Source organism: Pholcus phalangioides, unplaced genomic scaffold, assembly GCF_987345545.1.
Source record: "Pholcus phalangioides strain wild (caught in Gottingen) unplaced genomic scaffold, Ppha-v1.0 ptg000017l_1, whole genome shotgun sequence".
Taxonomy (NCBI): domain Eukaryota; kingdom Metazoa; phylum Arthropoda; class Arachnida; order Araneae; family Pholcidae; genus Pholcus; species Pholcus phalangioides.
This window is the reverse complement of record NW_028301610.1, coordinates 26,186,762-26,207,541: the sequence shown is the minus strand read 5'-3', so window position 1 is coordinate 26,207,541 and position 20,780 is coordinate 26,186,762. Positions and strand designations below refer to the sequence as shown.

The window sequence follows — 20,780 nt, the reverse complement described above, 5'->3', positions numbered from 1 at the left end:
CAGCCTTAAGGTCTTCAAATGCTATTCCACTTGCTATAGCATTGGAAGTTATTAGAATAGTTTTTAAATATTTGGTGACGAGAGTTTATAATTCACACGCACGGTTTTCCTCTTTCTACCGAATTCAACGAAACCTCGAAAAAGGGTAAAAAGGAAAAGTTTCTTTCACAGACGCATTAAAAAAAATAAATAATTTACTTTTTTTTGTATTTTGGCGCATGTGTACGCTCCAAACAAAAGCAAAGCGGTCAGTGGAACCAAGGCCGATTGGTTTTTTCCCCCTTTGGTGACAAAAGGAACAAGGCCGGGTCATAAAATCAAAAACTTCTTTGTCTCTTATGGTTGCAAGAAAGCTTGGCTCACAACAACAACGAGTTTCGTGTTGCGAAAAAGCGCCAAAAACATTTACTTGCGTATTTTCTTCTTTTGCCGTCATTAGATACTAAATTGATGACTATCGGAGAATTACTTTCTCTTTGGAAAGTATTTTGTTAGACCTTGAAAACGTATGGAGTACCGATGACCTTGTTTGAAGTCAGTGACCATCAGATCGTTGAAGAAGCTAGTTTTGAAATTTGTAGTTTTGATGTTGTGTGTGAATGTCCTGAACCTTTTATGCTTGAGATCATGAACTTTGTACGTCTCAGTTTAAATACCTTACAGTAGCGTGATTTGTACTTCTTCAATTCACAAAAATACCTAAACATTACCTAAAATATTGAAATCTAATGGTTTCATAAATTAATCGAATTTCAATTCAATAATTTTTTCAAATCAATTCAATTTTTTCAAAGGAATTCAATTTTTTCAAATCAATTCAATTTTTTCAAATCAATTCAATTTTTTCAAATCAATTCAATTTTTTCAAATCAATTCGATTTTTTTCTATTCAATTCCTCACATAAACAAACTTTACATTATACACCTAAAGGATCGTTGTTGACCCATACTAGTGGACACAATTATTGTTGAGTTAATCTTCAAAACACGAATACAGTAAATTTAAAATTAAGGTATCCGACCACCTTTCCTGTCACTTTTCTATAGAATGGCACTGGAGTGAACTTCAATAATATTTTTTGACAGAGGGGCGCGGTAGCCCGGTCGATAAGATACTCGCCTAAAGTATCAAGGGATGTTTAGAGGTGTCGCGAGTTCGATACCCGGTTCGTCCTTGTCAGAAAACTTTCCTGACACAGGGATACAACAAAAACGGCGACTTGACCGCAGCGAAAAATTGCTACCGCAGGGGGCCCCCATCGAGGGATTAGCGTACCAACCTCTCGATGAGTATAAGAAACAAGCCTGCCGTTCGGAATCGGCAATAAATTGTAGGTCCCGGTCTAATTAGCCCTCGTGTGCAGAAAATGACCGTGGTGCGACAAAAATGATCAAATTTTTTGATAGAAAGTGTTCCAAAATGGTGAAAACAGTAATAAATTTTGGACTGCCTATGTCATTTTCTGTGAAAAAGTCATTTTCATGTCAAATTTTAAGCAAAATTCATGTAATATTCCGAACATAATTGCAAAAAAAGTCAAGGAATGGAATGTTTTGTTATTTTCACAGTACATTTAGGTAATAATGGTATAGGTTATGATCGAAAATTTAAAGGATTGTATGGTATGCTCACATAAGTTAATGTTACTTTGATAAATCGAGAAGCTATCCACACACATACTTAGATGAGACAACCATAATTTTTTACGGGCAGTATATTCATATTTTATTATAATTGTTGGTTTTTTATCGCTCTTATTGGGTTGCTGCATTTTTGATATAGTTTGGATATACATATAGTATATTCGACATCCATATTTTTTATGGGCATCTTTTCAGCTGCCTAGTTGGGCATCTTGTCTGTTGGGGCCTTTGCATTTTCATGTTGCACTTAAATCTGTTAACGTACGCATTGGCGTACGCAAAGGGAAGGGGGGTTTGGGGTTCTAACCCCCCTCAAGCCGAGATTATAGTGTTATTTTACAGGAAAAAACGTAAAACCCCCTTGAGAGGGAAAAAAATTGAACCCCCCCCCCCCCCTTGAGAAAATTCTGCTTACGCCTATGGACGTACGTATGAGTTTTTTGAAATTTCATTCCACATATCGTGTGTAATACACTGTAATTAGACAACTACATGTGATGGACCTTGGATTTTAGTTCGTACCATTAATAGTATATAGCAAAATATTATATTAAAATTTCATAATGATATAATGAATCGATTTTTATAAATCTTGTTTCAAACTCATTTAAATGACAAAAATAGCATTCTTCGTAGAACGCGTTTAAAGTTTTTATTCACCTTGTATGTGTAAAAACGAAACACTGAAGTGGACGTAACTTCAGTTCTAAGCGTCATATAAACAAAAAATCGCCTGTTTGGTAATTACAAAAAATAGGGCTTTGGGACCGTTCAAGTATTACGTCAGCAAATTTTTAGCCATTTTTGACCCCGGTCAGCAAAATTTCGTCAGCTCTGCCTCCTACCGCGTATTGGTGAGATCAGAGACGTACACATGTGTGTGTGTGTGTGTGGGGGGGGGGGAATAGGAGGACTCGTGGGCCCCCCCCCCCCAGACGATCAGAAATGTATTTTTTTTAATGCTAAAAGTATTTTAAAAAAAAATTACAATTTCAAAAGAAAATACCTTTATATATGTTATTATAATCAATTTCTGTTCATTTCAATGCTATTTGGAGGTTAAGAACTCAAAATTTCTTTTTGAGAAATTCATCGCAGCCCACCCTCTAAGTCATATATGGTAAACCTTTGTCCACTGACCAAATGTGGCCCTAGAGGTTATCTGATGTGGCCTGCCCCCTCAAACTTAATTTTGTAAAAATGAACTAAGTGGCACATTTTTACAGGTCGCTTAAATGACCCGTGGCACAATTCCAGAGCATTTAAGTAGCCCGTGGCACATTTTCAGATCAATCAAGTAGGCCCGTGGCACATTTGCAGATCACTTAAGTGACCCATGACACAGTTCCAGAACACTTAAGCGATCCGTGGCACATTTAGAGATCCCTTCAGTGACATGTGGCTCAGTTTTCATCACTTAAGCGGCCCCCCAGAGTGCGGTTCTACATCACTCAAGATACCCGCGGCACACATTCCCAGATTACTTAAGTGATCCGCGGAATAGTTACGGATAACTTGAGTAATTCGTGTCACAGTTCCAGAGCACTTTAGTGGCCCGGACACATTTCCAGATGACTTGAATCCGCAGAACATTTAGAGATCACTAAATTGGCTCTGTAGGGCACTTATCAATAGGAAGAATGTTAGTTCAGGTGCATGAAGGCGTCGTGTGAAGTTATCCCATGCATTACAGCTGTTAGGGCGGTTTTGCAAGCTGGAATAAACTTCATAGGGCTAGTTTCCGCGCCTTTTATTCTCTGGGACGCAGATTTTTTCATACGGGTTCTTCTTCTTCCCCAGGTTACATTTGCATGCATGGGGTGTTCTTTTTCTCCCGATAAATTTCAACAGGAATGCCGTTTTAACGTTTGCGGAGGGGCCGTTTCGAAACGCGCTTGCGCGTTTGCGTTTCATGTTAGACCATGCATTCTTTGATGACAATTGTTTGCATTGGGGTGCACTATCACCTCTTAAAGTTTTTCCCATCTTTTCTGAATCACCCTGTATACGTACCAAGTTTCAATGAAATACGTCCACCACAACGAGCGCTACATAGGACGGAGTAGTGTCCGTTGAATTATACTGACACCACTTCCACCTATGTAGCGCCCGTTGTGGTGGACATATTTCATTGAAACTTGGTATATACGTTATTTGGACCACGGGAAAAAGATAGTGTGATGAAAAAAAAAGAGCCACTTTTCCACCTGGTCTGGTGGCAAAAAATTTAACTATTTGTCAGGGGCAGCTTAAGCGAGCATGCAAGGGGTGCGGTGCACCCGAGAGGCAGCGCAGACTCCAAAATTCTTAAAATTTTCATATAGTGAAAATTCACTTGCGACATCACGCTTTTGAGTCATATCACGACAACGGAGATGTTGAGAAAACTTGAGGGAATACGGGGCCTACACTGGCTCCCTACGTAGGGAGACACGATCATTCTGCACTGTAAACAATGGTGCTTTCCTCTGAAAAAAAATCAGGTATATCTAGAGGTCCTCTTGACTGAAGCCCTGCCAGCCTCCCACGAGGGTCGCCTTTAGGGGCGGCAAGTAAGCTCGAGCCGCCCCTGCTATTTTTTTTATTGAATCTTTCTTCCCCCCCCCCCGGGTCCATATACAGGGTGTCGCATCAAGATCATCCAAACTCTGCACAGCCAGATTCCTCACTTGGAATACATAAAAAATGCCCAGAGAACTGTACCTGTACGACACATTGTTTTCGAGAGTATGACATTATATCGGGTGCAGGGAAAAAAAATACTTTCCACGTCATTCTACGGCACGCTCATGCATGTCTCGATACGCGCGGTGAATATATTTTGAACATCTTCCTATGTAAACATATGCAAATACCGATGTTCATGTTTCCAATAAAGTTTTTTCCCCTTGCACACCGGATATGACGTCATACTTTTCTTTCGCATTTTTCTCGAAAACTATGGGTCACACAGATACAGTTCTCTGGGCATTTTTTTTGTATTCCAAGTGAGGAATCTGGCTGTGCAGAGTTTGGGTGGTCTCACCACTGTATACTTATACCAAGTTTCATCAAAATACCTCCATTAAAATGGGCGCCACATACGTCTGAGTAGGGTCAGTTCATTTATAACCACCCTGTATAATGAGCGAGTGTGTGCAGGACCGTCTTAAGATCATCATAGGCCCCCGGGCAAAAGTGCTTTTTCTGAGGTTCCTGGTTATAAGTTTGCGCTTTCCAATTTTGCATGCTCGCAGTCGAAAATTTTAGCCAGATCTAATTCTCACTTGGCCACTCTGTACTTAGGCCACCCGAGCCATATCCTGCCCATGCGTTTAGATTGCATTGATCATGTCAACATATGTGATCATCATATCTGTTAGTTTTCACGATGAATTCGCATATTTTTACATGACGATCGTATTTTTATTGTTTTCAATTCATTCACAATGAATCAACGTAATTCCAAAAGCATTTGCGAAGTGATAACTTTTCCGAATAACTGAACTATAATCTATGAGGTGACACTTAAAAATGATAAGATAATGAACGTGTGACTACTCAAATGTTTATCTTTGTTAGTTAGCCTGAAATTACGTTTTTGTTTCTAAAATGCGCACCGACACTCATTTCAAAAAATACGTTTCTAACAGAAAACTTGATATACAGTGTAAAAATACTATTTCCGATGTCATTCTTATCGGACACAAACTTGATGGCACGAACAAACAATAGAAATCTGAAATAAAAACTATCTTTTTGATCTCTTTTCATGATTTTTTATTATCAACCTATCAGTGACCAACAATCAATTTTAAAATAAAAAATCGCCAAAAAAACACACCAATTATGCTTAAAAATTCCTATTTCCTATATCATTAAGTGAAAAAAATAGTGAATTGCTAAAATAGAGGACAATAAAAAATGAAATTAGCACATTTCAATTCACAGCTGAATGAATGAACGCCAGGGTCTCTGCCACCGGACTTATCCCGTTGCCGAGATCTCTTTCAGCCCAGCTTCGTGGCAGAGTCTGGAACAAAGTGAGTGTGTACTCCTAACAGTCTGAGTGTGTAGCTAGTGTTGTGTATGATATTTCAGTGCTGCCATCTATACTTCAAATTGTGAGTGAAGTGTAATGATTGAATATTTGTAACGTTGTAGGCCTGTTGCTCTCTGTGGCGAGACTTTTAACGGGGAGATCGGCTCGCATTCGCGCCTTGAAGTTGGGAACCACAGAAAACCAACTTCAGCCGACCACCACTGTGGGGTTCGAACCCGGATCCTCGCATCGCGAGTCCGTCACTATAACCACTCGACCACCACAGCGGCTGTGTACAAGTAACGGCTGATATAAAGTCCATGTGTTGGGGGGAGGGGTCCTCATACCTTCTACTAACGTGGGCAAAAAGCGTAAAATAAATATGCTCTAGTAGAAATTTATTTTCATTGAAAATGTTATAAAATATTGATTTATTTCAAATTTATTACACGTATTTTCGATTGTATACGTTATTTTATAACGACACCATTATCCCGGATAATCGAGCCCAAACACCACGCCTTGGGTGGCTCGTACATTTTCAAATTACTCAAGTGGCTGACGGCGCATTTCGAGATCGCGTCAGTGGCTCACAGCTTACAGATCACTTAAGCGGCCCACGACACATTTATATTTGTAGTTATCATTTTAATGGCTCTGGTCACATTTCGAGAACACTTAAGTGACTCGAAACGCATTTCCAGAGCATTTAAATTGACGGCGGCACATTACTTGAAGATCACTCAAGCCAGCCAACGGCACATTTCCAGATCACTTGAGTGACTTCCGGTACATTTCCAGATAACTTGAGTGACTCGCGATACATTTCCAGATAACTCAAGCTCCAAACCAATGAAGTAGCCCACATTCCCCAAAAGGTTGAGCACCCTTGTCTTAAGGCAGTGATTCTCAAACTTTTGTCAGTCACGACTCCCTTGCAAAATTCATGGCTCGTCTGCGGCTCCCCAGAATTGTTTAGTACATATTTTAACTTATAAAATAACCATTTCGAAGCATCAATAGGCACTCAAATCAGTATCCCCAGCTCGCTGCGTTGCTCCCGACAAAGGTAGGCGTCGCCCCTAGGAGACGCGACGCACACTTTGAGAAACACTGCCTCAAGGGGCCTCATACATTTTAACATAGTAAATAACTATACTCTAATAAAAAATATCATTAAAAATACTATTTAACCATTGATTTAGTTCAAACTTCTTGCATATGTTCTTGACCGCATGCGCTAGCCTATGCTGGTATAAAGTTTTACACATCTTCTCTACTCAATTTTTTAGCATTAAAAACAACTTGCGCACATGATAAAATACCATGACATGAATGTAACTGAATAAAAATCAATTAAAAAAAATGAAACTTTATTTTATGAAATGAAACAAAAAGAATTAGATTTCATTAGCTCAATCTAATTTAAAATTAAATTTTAAAAATGCAATTTCAAATTTAAAATTAAATTTTAAAAATGCAATTTCAAATTTAAAATTAAATTTTAAAAATGCAATTTCAAATTTAAAATTAAATTTTAAAAATGCAATTTCAAATTTAAAATTAAATTTTAAAAATGCAATTTCAAATTTAAAATTAAATTTTAAAAATGCAATTTCAAATTTAAAATTAAATTTTAAAAATGCAATTTCAAATTTAAAATTAAATTTTAAAAATGCAATTTCAAATTTAAAAAAATTTTAATTTAAAATTTAATTTAGTCAATGAAATCTCAAACTTTTGTTCCATTTCATAACGTGAACTGTTTCTTTTATATATTTTGAGCCAATTTTTATTCAATTACATTGACGTCATGGCATTTTTATCATGCGCGCAAGCTGTTTCCAATGCATTTTTTTTGAAAACTTACAAAAAATTAAGTATCCACGATAAGTAAAATTTTATACCAACATACGATAGCGCATGCAATCAAGAACATATGTAAGAACTTCGAATTAAATCAATGGTTAAATAGTATTTTTAATGATATTTTCATTAGAGCACAGTTTTTCACCATGTTAAAAGGTATGAGACCCCTTAAACCTATATTTTGAGTAAAATCTCTAAAAATTCATTTCAGATTTTTTTGACAAAAAAAGGCAAGTAAACTTTCGTAAAAATAACGAAAATAATAAAAAAAAAAATTAGCTCAGGCTGTGTCATGCCTCGAGCAAGCTTATTAGATTGAGAAACATTGTCCATCTCCAGGGGGTAAGCGACCTCTTATTACTTTCACTGATGGCATTTACCTTTTAGCGTACGCGCGTACGCGTTTTTGTTTGGCGATAACACGGAGTTTGAATTCGCGCCAAGACTAGAAATGGGGTTACTTCAGAGAACTTGTAATTACAGGTAAAAAACGAAAGAAAAGAGAGAGAAATCTAGAAGAAAAAAAAGAAAAGTGAAAGTTTTATGGCTTTCCATAAAACGGAAATGGCGTGTTTACGGGACTATCATTTCAGTGATGGGTGTTTTGCAGGAAACATCGATTGACGGGCGGCCCGATCGAGTGGACGAATTGAAGGAGGGGGACGTGGTCATCACCCCCGGAGTGGACGCATCTGTGTTGGAAACGCCACCGTGGTTGGATAAAGAAAAATTTTACAAGGCCCGTCAAGTTTATAAGAAATATTTTGGAGGGTAAGAGAGGCTTTTTTTACATTAATTTTCGTGTATTGTTGTGATATACAGTGGAACCTCCCATACCAGACACCTTCCTGATCCCCCGTCCCGTGGAATAGGGCTTTAATGTACAGTCGAATCCAGTTATAACGAACTCCAAGAGACTGGAGGAATCATTTCGTTGAAACGAAATTTCGTTGTAAAGGAATTCCAGGTTACCTAGCATTGTTCTTGTGTAAACTTATTTGGGGGGATTAAAAAAAGTGCTCGTTTTAAAACGAGATTTTTTCGCTATAACGGTATTCGACTGTATTTCATTCTCCGTTAGCGGACAGTAAAATCCGGCAAACTGTAATTTTTTTCCCAAACTCTAATTTATTAATTTTCGGTCACAAATCGAGAATTTATCATATTCAACTAATATTATGTTTAATCCCGTGTTGGTGAATGTGATAAATCGTCAATTAATTAATTTACTTAATTAATTAAACATATTTATGTCCCCGGATGGGGAATCCGAATGGTAATGTTGGTTTTGTTAGTTGATAACATATGAAGAAAGTCAACATTACAAGACTGATTGTTATGAATGTTCTTATCTTCTTCACACTTATTCTAATTTAATTTAATTTTTGTTGCAAAATATTTGTAGTAACACCTGCAGTGAACGTATCATATACAGGTAAAAATAATTAATTGGTTTAATGAAGGGAAGGAAGATTATAAATTTTTTCCACGTTTATCAGGCTTTCCAAATCTATTTGGGAATTATGCATACTCGCCGGTGAAAGTGATATATAGAGGAAATTTAATCAAACTTTCTTTATTGAGACGATTGGTGATTATGCACGGTGTATCACCTTTACTCACACAGTAATTAGTAGGAACAAATTTCGACCAAAGTTTAAACGTCGTATAAATGACAAAGTCGCATAAACGAGGCTCCACTGTATATCGTACTGCAGCTCCCATCAGCGGACACTCCCCCGTACCGGATAAAAATTTTTGGTCCCATGGGTGTCCGTTATCGAGAGGTTCTACTGTAATATTACTTTGTTTTTATTTAGTTTTTAACCCTGGGGTCTCTTCAACCTCTCAGACATTGCATGCAAAATTCAACTTCCACGAAGCCCACGAACCACACTGTCATAATACCGTGGTATTCTCGGTAATTAAACATGGTTCTCCAAATTATTGAATAGTTTCTTTTAATCTGAATTTATATCTTTCGTTAAATTTGAATTGCTATTCATTTAGAAATAACTTCCTTTAATTAATTAATTTATTATTATTTTAATCTCTCAATTATTTCTTCCATTATATATATATATATATATATAAATCCGAAAATTTCCCCGATAATTCTAAATCTGTTTTTCCATTAATTTTAAAATTTCATTAACTATCAACTTATTTCTTTCAAAAAATTTCAATTTTTTTTCATGAATTACTAATTTTAACATTTCTAAAATTACTCCCGACAATTCTGAAAATTATTCTCAATAATTATAAAATTATTTCTATATTCGTAGTTCTAAAATTATTACTTTCAATAAGGTGTTATTGAGCGTTTCTATAAATTCTGTAATTATGTATAAATTTTTGATGCCGAATTTGGCATCTCAAAATATGTTGCCTATATAAAATCGTAGGACTCAAAAACTGTTTTGACTCACGGTCCCCCGACGACCCTTTTGATGTGTCAAATGCACAGCATTACTTTTAAATCATGTTTTCACATTCATGTTTCTGTCAAAGGAAGCGGTATTAAATAGCGGATAGATGCGTGAAATGAATAGAATATATGTTTTTATAGCATCAGTTAACATTACATAGTTACAAACCATGCGTTTGCTATGAATGAAGAGCATTTTAAAATATTCGATTAATTGATTAAAATTTTTTGATTAACCAATTTGATATTTTAATCCATTTCCAGCCCTAGTAAATATACAGTCCGTCTCAAAAGTTTAGGCAGTATAGGTTTTTAACTGCACGGATACCGTTTCAAATTTTGATTTTTTTTTATCAGAATGCAAAAATCTACTTTAAGCTTCGGTCATTGTTAAGGAAAGTAAGTTATGGATTTTTTTAAATTCAAAATTTTGAAAAATAGCTGTCACAAACGTTTATTAAAAACTTCCGATTATATGTAAATTTCGAAGATTGCGGCTATATGGCGTATCAGAGACGAAATATAGTATAAAAGTGGAAAGCTATCGGATTGGTTTTCATTAAAAAAAAAATTGCCGAAGTCGTCTCATATTTTGTACGATGAGGTACATTCGAATACTTCATTTGAAAGCAGAAAGGCTTGACCCAACGTGTGTCCCAAAAACCAAAACCTAGTTGTGATAGGCAACTTAGTACCAGTGCCGTCTTAACGCATGGGCTCACCCGGGCACGGCCCGGGGGCCTAAGGAGAAGAGGGGCCTCACAAAAATGAGATCCGATTGAAATTTTCTAGAATTTGCCACTTGGCCCGGGGGGCCCATGGTGCTCTTAAGACGGCCCTGCTTAGTACATGTTTATGCGAAAATAAAACAGTTGGAAGATTGGCTTCAACGCACGCAAAAAATTACCTTGCATGAAATTATGAAAATCCTTCGGTGAAAATTTCAACACACACAGTTCGTAGACAGATCAGAGAAACTTGTATTTGATTCATAAAAGAGTGGTTAGGAAATCGCCTGTCACATGGAAGAACCAAAGAGAGGTGGAGAAGAGAGACTGTGAACTTGGCCCGAAATCATGTGTTTTATGGAGACAAATAGCTTGGTATCATATTTAGTGATACAAAAAAAAATGGAACGCGCATGTTTCAGACGGATGTTTTCAGCAGGCAGTAAGGTGGAGCTTCGATAATGGTATGAGCAGCATTTGCTTCTAATGGTCAAGCTTCCTTGACGTTTGAAATTGGTTGTCAAAACTCTGATGCTCAAAGGAGATCCTCGAGAACAATTTGCTACTGATTGAAGAAAATTTAAGAGGACCAAACTCGACATTTCAACATTATAATGTGTCTATTCAAAGATCTTCTGCCTCAAAAAAGCTCTTTAATCGCGAAAATATATCGGTTTTAGACTGGCCATCGATGAGTCCTGACTTGAATTCTATTAGGAATGTATGGGGCACGTACTTACGATAATTTTGTTTGCAAATGAAATACAGTATTCGACTTTTGATGACTTGAAGAGCTCTATCGAGGAAACATGTTACAGTCAGTGCCGTGTTAAGGCATGGGCCCACCCGGGCACGGCCCGGGGGCCTCAAGAGAAAAGGGGACTCACAAAAATGATACTTGGTTGAAATTTTCAAGAATTTGCCAGGTAGGACCTCTGAAATATCACTCGGCCCGGGGGCCCCATGATGCTCTTAAGACGGCCCTGGGTACAGTTTTGATGTTGAAACCGTACAGATTTTAATTAGATCCATGGAGGATAGTGTGTTTGAGGTTGTTAGAAAAAAATGAAAAGTCTATTAGCATAGGCGCCAGAACCTAAGGACTGAGGCCATTTTAGCCCCCCCCCCCCAATAAACTTTGTAAGGGGGCTGAGCCCTCCCAATAATTTCTAAAAAAACAACGCAATGTGCGTCGTGTGTAACTTATGGAAACAGTTCCAGGATACCGGATCCATCGAGAGAAAGCTTGGGCAAGGTCGTCCAAGAGCCACGACGGCCAGAGAAGATCGCCATTTGTCGATTATAGCGAGGCGTAACAGGAGTGCTACAGCTTCTCAGCTCTCTCGTGACTTGTATGCAGCCACAGGAACCCGTGTATCAAGGGTGACTGTTTCCAAAAGACTTCACGAGAGAGGGTTGTTTGCAAGAAGACCTGCTGTTTGCGTCCCGCTCACTTCTACGGACAGGAGAATCCGTTTATCATGGTGCAGAGAGCATAGAGATTGGAGTGTGGATCAATGGGCGACCGTTCTCTTCACTGATGAGTCCCGGTTCAGCCTAAGCACCGATTCTCGCCGTACGTTCATATGGAGAGAACCAGGGACCCGCTACCTACCCTCCAATGTCCGCGAAATCGACCATTATGGCGGAGGAGGTTTAATGGTCTGGGCAGGCATCATGTTGGATGACCGCACACCTCTCCATGTCTTTGAAAGAGGCACTGTGACTGGTGTGAGGTATAGGGATGAGGTCTTGGAGCCCTATGTTCGCCTTTTCAGGGGTGCAGTTGGCCCTGAGTTCATTTTAATGGACGATAACGCGAGGCCACATAGAGCTCTTCTGCTCGACGATTTTCTAGAGAGTGAGGGTATTCGCGCCAGATGGATTGGCCAGCCAGATCTCCAGACCTTAACCCTATGGAGCATGTCTGGGACGCTCTGGGGAGGGCAATTGCAACTCGCAACCCCCCCTCCGGGAACCAACCAGGGAATGAAAACAGCGTTGCTGAACGAGTGGGACCAATTGCCACAGGAAATGATAAACTGCCTTATTTCAAGTATGAAATCACGCTGCGAGACCTGTATATCTGTAAGAGGGGACCATACCCCCTATTAACCCATCTATTAACCCATTGTTTTGTTTATTCTGCAACCGCTGTTTCATACCTTCCGACTCCAACGAGTGTTACGCACGATCATGCGTGTGTATTACAATTATTGAATGATCATTTGTTTTGTATTGTATCAATGTATGTACATATCAAATTTCATTAAAATCGGTACAGTAGTTCTAGAGATAATCGACCAAGTCTGCAAATTCTCTTAATTTCTTACACCAGTGTATGTGCGATGAATATTTATGGTCATATTTATGCATATTAAGCATATAACACAATTTTTAAATTATGCAAACTACCTTCATTCTTGATTTTAGTAAAGATTAGAGAAATTGTGTGGGCGGGGTGCATGTGTGGTGTAGCAGTAGTAGGTAGGGCCTCCAAAAAAAATGGCTCGGGGATCCATGATGTTCTTAAGTCAGCCACCTCGTTGGGCAATTTGCCTGTTGTGGCGTTGTATTTGTATTTGTATAAAAATTTTCTAGAAGTAATAAAAACATTTTCTAGAATTAATGAAAGAAATAATATCACAGAAACAATGAAAAACCATATTTATGAAAAAAAATAATTTTAGAATATTAATGAGAGAAATGATTACACACATATATATATATACTATATTATACAATACTATATATAGTTATTAAAAAAAAATTATTCTATCCTTAAATACATGCTTTGCATATGCGCAAAGGGTTTTTAAAGCGTTCATTACTGCAGCCAGTTTGAAGACAAAAATTCAGATTTGCTTTTGCACATAAGGTGTGAGGTCATATTATTTCGATTTTATATTTTGAATTTGATGGTAGATGTCCCAGTCACCGACAAAACTTTTTGTTTGTTGCAGAGCATGTGTTACCGTGATTTCGCCAATTTATTAAAATGTTTTATTTACGTTTCTTTAACTTGAAGTTTGCAACTCGAATTTTTTTTCTTGCTGCAGGATGATTCTAAATCCATGGGACAAACTTTAAGAGGTAATATAAGACACCTAAAACCAAACATTTTTGGTCGTAGAATGAGTGGTCGAATCGCAATAGCAAAAGCAGTAGAGGGTGTTTTTAGAAAGTGCACAGTAGCGCTTCACCAAAAGCAAATAGGCCTACGTATCATATTTTTTTGACGGATTTGCTGCTACAAGTGCAAACAACCATTCGAGGGTGCAGGGTATTGTAATGTGGTAAGCAAGGTGCAACTTGCTTTACGCAAATTCTACTGCAAGTCGTTAGACCGCTTGGTCCTTCTTTGGCGCAGTATAACCTTGATGGTCCTTGCACCAATAAAAAATAAATTCCAATGCAATCCGAAGGTGCATATGCACCCTCGAATGGTTGAAAGCACATATCGCAGCAAATCCGTCGAAAAAATATTAATTTTTCTTGGTAAAGTGCTGTTGAGCACTCTAAAAACACCCTCTACCGCCTTTGCTATTGCGATTCGACCACACATTGTATGACCAAAAATCCTTGTTTAAGAATCTTATATCACCTCTTAAATTTTGCCCCATAAATTTAGAATCACCCTGCGTAATTTGAATTACAATGACGATAGCTATATGTTTGGAAAGTAATATTACTTTTCAATAAATTTATTTTAAACGCGATTTTTGAGGCTCTGTACGTCGTCTTTAAAGTGCTATATAAGCAGTACAATTCGAAATAGATTTTTTTAAATGATTTTTCCGGTTTTCTATATGTGTCATACATGAAAAAAAAATCATGCATTCAAGGGTTAACCCTTTCACCTTTCACTCCCACTGGGACATATATGTCATGTACAGGTTCTAAAATCTGTAGTTAAAAAGAATGAGGGAAAAAGTGTTTCACAATTCATATGTGAAACTCAGAATAAATCAACACGATGTTCGACGGGTTTCTATATGCGAGAAAATCATCAGATTTGAGTGCAACATGTTTTAGTAAACATCAGAGATCTTGCGGCGTATGCCATCTTTCAGCTCAGACGAGGTTTGAAGCCCATCCGCCTTGTCTGAACTGAAAGATATTCGTCGCAAGATCTCTGCTATCCACTACGACATGCTGTGTATGCAAGTGTAAATAATTTTCTCACATGATGTTTTGGAGGATTTTCCTCACATATGATAGTAGACACATCGGATATATTTAACTTGTTTTTACATTCTCAAGTAAAAACAAATGCTTTGCTGCATAATCTAGATGCATTTCATGTATTTTGTTAACGTGATAGAATTTTAATTACTCCTATTGTAGTGTCAAAAAAATTCTACTCTTTGGCATGTCTAAGAGAACAAACCGCATCCCTTTACGTCAATTTGTTGATTTTTTTAATGATTTTTTTTTAATCCTTACAAATGGGACAGCCTGTATTTAACTGTGAAACTTGTTTTTTTTTTTTTCAGCATCAATTTCAGTCATCTATGTGGACTCCTGCTATCGTTTTATTTCACAAAAAATATAGATACATTGAAGTCCACTGGCATGTCCAACACGACAAAGAATCTCTTCCATCGTTATTTAGCTACTGTTCGATACGTACAAGCGTGGTATGAAGGAGACGTCTGGAACCCTAAGGACAAAGCGCACAAGATACTCACAACGGTTCGCTCCATGCACGCTAAAGTAGCTAAGAAAATGGCTTCTAAGAAAGATGGAATCGTTTATGTATCACAGTGGGACATGGCAACTACTCAGTGGGCATTCATTGGTCCCATAATTCTCTTCCCATCTTTTGTGGGAATACATGATTGTACGGATGAAGAATTCGACTCCCTAATACATTTCTGGAGGGGAATAGGCTACCTACTTGGCATTGAAGACCGGTATAATCTTTGTCATGGAAGCTATAATGAAGTTTTTAAGACGTGCGAGGAAGTATTAAAAAGAGAATATGCAGTGAAAGTATCTGAGGCCGATCCGGCTTCTGTTTCGATGTGCAGAGAAGTTACAGAAGCCTTCTTAAAAATAGATGGTACACTTACATGGGGTTTTATGTCAAATTACATACACGAAATGATTCAAAAGCCATGCCCGATTCCGATGAGTTTTTACGACAAGTTCTGTTACTGGTTCGCAAAATTTATGATAAGCATAAGTAAATTCACTATAGTGAGGTTATTTCTGAATCAGTTGTCCAGGTGGCGCTTAGATACAGCTGAAAGTGATCAGGGTCCTTATGGAAAAGTTAAAATTTATCAATTTAATGATAGCTCAAACGCCAAAGCTGCATAATCTCACAGCCAAGTTCGTGTTCCCGTAACGGACATCAACAAAGTTTATATGGGTGCCACCGGCAAGGAATTTATGCACTTGCAGCAACCTCTGGTTCGGACTCCAAAAACATGCTTTCAATCTACTATGTATCTAATTAACAATTATGAGAGAGTCGCTTAGCTTTCGGTTAGAAATCCGTGTTGCAATAGTTATTATATGATAGAATGTCCTTGCATCATGTTCTTTTGGTTGTACACACTAATATCTTTCCACTAGAAAACTTTTCTTAGCAATTTGAAAATATTCCTGTATCGTTTATTCGATTGCATAGTTGTGTATTATGACACAAAATTTAATGTACTATTTGTAGTGGGTGGAATGAAGTATTTGTTACTCTTGACCTCTTTCCGGATCATTTGCTCATCTCAAATTGCAAGAGCTGTCAGAGCAGATACATAATATTTCTCCGTCAATGGGCATTGCAATGGAGATATTGAACTACTGTATCTTTGATAATTTCTTCGAAACATTCATGATTTGTTGTTTTATTGTTACTGCTTGTTACATTATTTTTGTTTTTTAATCGTTATACGTAATTATTTCACCGAAGTGAGTTTCTAGGACTTGGAAGATTATAATCCACTGACTTTGAAGTTACTCGCTCACACAAAGTTAACAACAGTATATTCTTAAACAGACGTACCACCAAGTGTCTTATTGCTTATTTTTCTTGGTCTATTTGAAGAAGAGGGAGGAATAGTGATACTTTATTATGAATAAGGATAAAAATAATGCACAATCTCATGCTCGTATTAAACGCTACTGATTACCGTGTTGTTTCAGTTTATACGAACTATCAACGGACGTTGTATTATTGTCTTAATACACTGAAGCGCCAAAAGTCATGGGATACCTCTTAATATTGGTTCACTTCGCCGGGTAAAAGGAGGTCCCACACTATATTAAGAGGTATCGCATGACTTTTGACACTTCAGTGTACATTCAGTTATCACATTTATTTGTAAATAAAAATTTCATCCATTGTTTTTTGTGGTTTACTTAGCATTTAAGACTCATAATTAATTTTAACCCTTACAGCGGCGAGAGATATCTCGTCAAACTTGATCTGCTTTTTTTCGGTCACTCCGAAATATCTCGGGTTCTTAACACGCTTTTATTTTGCCAATGTGACAGTTATAATGCGGATCAGGCAAATTTTAAAAACCGCTTAAAGGGTCAGATGAATCCCCAATTGTACAAAATTGTATTTCGATATTGCACGCGACTATATAAGCTTATACAACAGGCCAGGGTCATAACTTTTGATTTTTGCCACCCGGGGAAAACATGATTTTGGCACCTCCACAACTTCAAAATTCGATTTTTCTAACGGTGTTCTTTGTTCCACCTAAAACTACCGTCCCCTAAATTTTTTCCACCCGAGGCAGTCACCCTCGCCTTCTCCAGTTCCGGCCTTACAACAGATCATATACAGTAATAAAAGATTTAATTCAATTTAGGGACACATACATACTATTTTGTTGCTGGTCTCAGTACTGTTCACACCATAAACCTCAGTTTATTTGCATAAATATATTCACATCCAGGGCCGCAACTAGGGGGAGCAGGCGGTTCTGATGCCCCGGGCGTTGTACCAGGGCGGGGGGGGGGGCAAATTTCACCCTTTAACCTCTTTTCCAACATTACAAGGGGGTCGCGAAAATGCGCTCTTGACCCGGCTGATCAAGCAACTAGTTGCGGCCCTGTTCACATCCTATGAACGTTAAAAGATACGTTCTTCTCCAGCTCTGGAGCCCTGGAAAATTACCATCATTTTTTGTTTCTTCATGTTATAAATTCACTATAGAAGGGCCAGTGAAAAGTCTGGCTTTGGGGTCAGGTCAACACCAGGTCTTGAAAATGCCTCGTTGAATGAGCAGAATCAATATCCTTTCTTTCAAAATTCGAAAAAAAATTACTTCTCCCAATTGATTTTTCTTTTTTTTTAATAATATGAGCAGGTACCAGAGACTTCTCTCTCAAAAAGCCTTTTGACTTCGATTCATGTCACACCACTACCACCTTTCGTATTAGATCGGGACGTACAGTTCAGAGCCGATTTGGAATGACTGGACAAAGACTAACCATGCATCAGCTGTTATTTGAACCCACGCCAGATGAACTGAAAACAATAGGGGGGGGGGGGTTGCATGGGACAGTGCCGTGTTAACGCATGGGCCCACCCGGGCACGGTCCGGGGGGGGCCTCACAAAAATGAGATCCGGTTGAAATTTTCTAGAATTAACCAGGTAGGGCCTCAGGAAAAACCACTTGGTCCGGGAGGCCATGATGTTCTCAAGACGGTCCTGGCATGGGGGCGTATTTATAGTCGAGAGTGACAAATTTCTGTTATGGGTGGTCGATAACATTGAACTAGAATTGAAGATGGGCGACAAAACTTGCAGTGGCTTCGGAGCCGGGGGTGCTGTGGGTGCTCGAGCACCCACGGAAGTAGTAGTTTGTAGAATGGGACCGAGCATCCACAGAATCGATTCAGAAATCAAAATTTCCTACGTGAAACTCAAGACAGGCACCCATAGGTTCGAAACACTTCCAACGCCCCTGAAAATTTGTATAGCCCACAGGTGGGAAAACCGTGAATTCGCTAAACACTTTGCTCAGAAATATTTCGATTACAATTTGTCTAACCATATTTTATCGAGACGAGAAACAGATAAACCATCGGAAAATATCGCGGAACGAAGCTAATTATCGCCCAGCTGTAGTTCAAACTTTTCCCTACCATTGAAAACATTGAAAAGTCAGTTTTAACTAAAACCTATAGAGGAAAAACTATCAAATGCGAGCCGAGTATTACGTCATCATCGATGGGGGGGGGTTCCGATTTGCTGACTTTTGATGACAAGGGGGGAGGGGGGGGTTTGGATAATGCTTACGTCAGCAACCACCCTTTATGAAAATATGAGTTAGGATTCAGAGGGGCAGAGCTGATGACGAAATTTTGCTGACGGGGGGGGGGGGAAAGGGGGTCAAAAATGGCTAAAAATTTGCTTACGTAATACTTGAACGGCTCCTAATGGCAGATACACAATTTTTGGTGAAGAAACGCTAGACATAGAATGACCGTATTTCGATGAGACGAACACAGGTTATCAGGATGCATAGGCGTACGCAGGAGTTTCTGAGGAAGGGGCGTTCAAAAAATTTTTTTTCCAGAAGGGGGTACGGTTTTTCCTGCGAAATAACACTATAATTTCCGCTGGGAGGTTACAAAACTCCCTCCCTTTGCGTACGCCAATGTCGGGGTAGCAAAAAACAGGATTTGTCGATAAACAGCAATCACCAATTAATGCTGAAACTGCCGAAAATTAAAAATAGTTACTTATTGATTCCAAATCAAAGCTCAAATTCCGTTTGAATTCAAACTCTGACTATATCAGATCCCAGAGCAAATATGAAATGAAGTAAAATGTATTTCCTAGAAAAAAGATCTTGAACACTGCTCTAAGTTGAATGTTTGAGGTCATACAGTAAAAATCTTATGTAATGATACCGTTTATAACAATTATCGCCTATATAACGATATTATCCTGTGGTCCCGTTCGCCCTTTTCATAGTGCTAATGAATTCCATCTCTAATGATAACTCCTTTAGAAGAAAGAAAGAAAGAAATATATTTTTCATTGTAGTTGTAAAGTTATATATAAATTATCTATATCTATATATATATATATATATCGATAATATTATATATTTATATCGATCTATTCAAAGATAATTAACTGAAATTATTATCTGGTCACAAAATGGAACATTTTTATCAAAGCGATGGAAAAATGTTTGAAATAAAGAATAGTCCAGTCCCCCACAGCTAAGTACTGGTAACCCTAATGATACGTAATCATAACTGAACAAAATGAGCAATTTCATTAATGACCCCCTTCATCCTGGAGAAGCCCCCCCATCGCGATTATCCGGGTTCAACCCCAACCGGCGCCACAGTGGTGGTCGGCTGAAGTTGGTTTTCTGTGGTTCTGAACTTGGAGGCGCGAATGCGAGCCGATATCCTCGTAAAAAAGTCTCGCTATCGACATAAGCGGATACAGGCTCTTCAAAGGTGGATACAGGGTGGGGCGGATTTTCAACCTCCATCCTCCCGCTTATGCTAGTGACAGTGACAGTGCCGTCTTAACGCATGGGCCCAACCGGACACGGCCCAGAGCCTCAAGAGAAGAGGATCCTCAGAAAACCAAGAAGTAGTTCATAGGCTCATAATTAATTTCAAAACATCCTAAACAATATCGATTGATGCAATTGGATAATATAAGACAATACGGAGACATTAATTCTCATTCTCGTGCTTGAGAAGATATAAATAGAAAGCTGAAATTATTGCACGGATATCCACCTCAAAAGTGGATCTGGCTCATTATTTTATATTTAATTTTCTGCGCTTCGTATTTCTAAGCTAACTCAATATTTCGAAAATCAAAAATTCAATTCAATTTTTAAAATTATTGATGTGGCGGAAAACCCCCACTAAAAAAAAAATCCCTCATTTCTATGCTAAAATCGACAATTTTAACATTGATCTCTATGGGGATCGTGTTTGTTTTCACCGAGTCACGTGATCTTCCGACGGAGATGTTGGGCGACACCGTTCTCAGCCAACACCACATTAGAAATAGTTATATATTTAGTGTGGTGGCACATTCATCCACTCCTCCTTATCATCTTATTGCATCACACGTACTATGATCCG

General features: G+C 38.2%; 1 protein-coding gene across 1 annotated transcript; it reads left to right on the top strand.

Moving 5' to 3' along the window:
* The first annotated feature begins 8,037 nt into the window (after positions 1-8,037).
* LOC149072612 (uncharacterized) lies at positions 8,038-17,055 on the top strand. Its single transcript, XM_089246543.1, has 2 exons — positions 8,038-8,305; positions 15,187-17,055. The coding sequence occupies exons 1-2, from the start codon at positions 8,130-8,132 to the stop codon at positions 16,013-16,015; spliced, it is 1,005 nt and encodes a 334-aa protein (XP_089102669.1). The 5' UTR covers positions 8,038-8,129; the 3' UTR covers positions 16,016-17,055.
* The last annotated feature ends 3,725 nt before the right edge of the window (positions 17,056-20,780 follow it).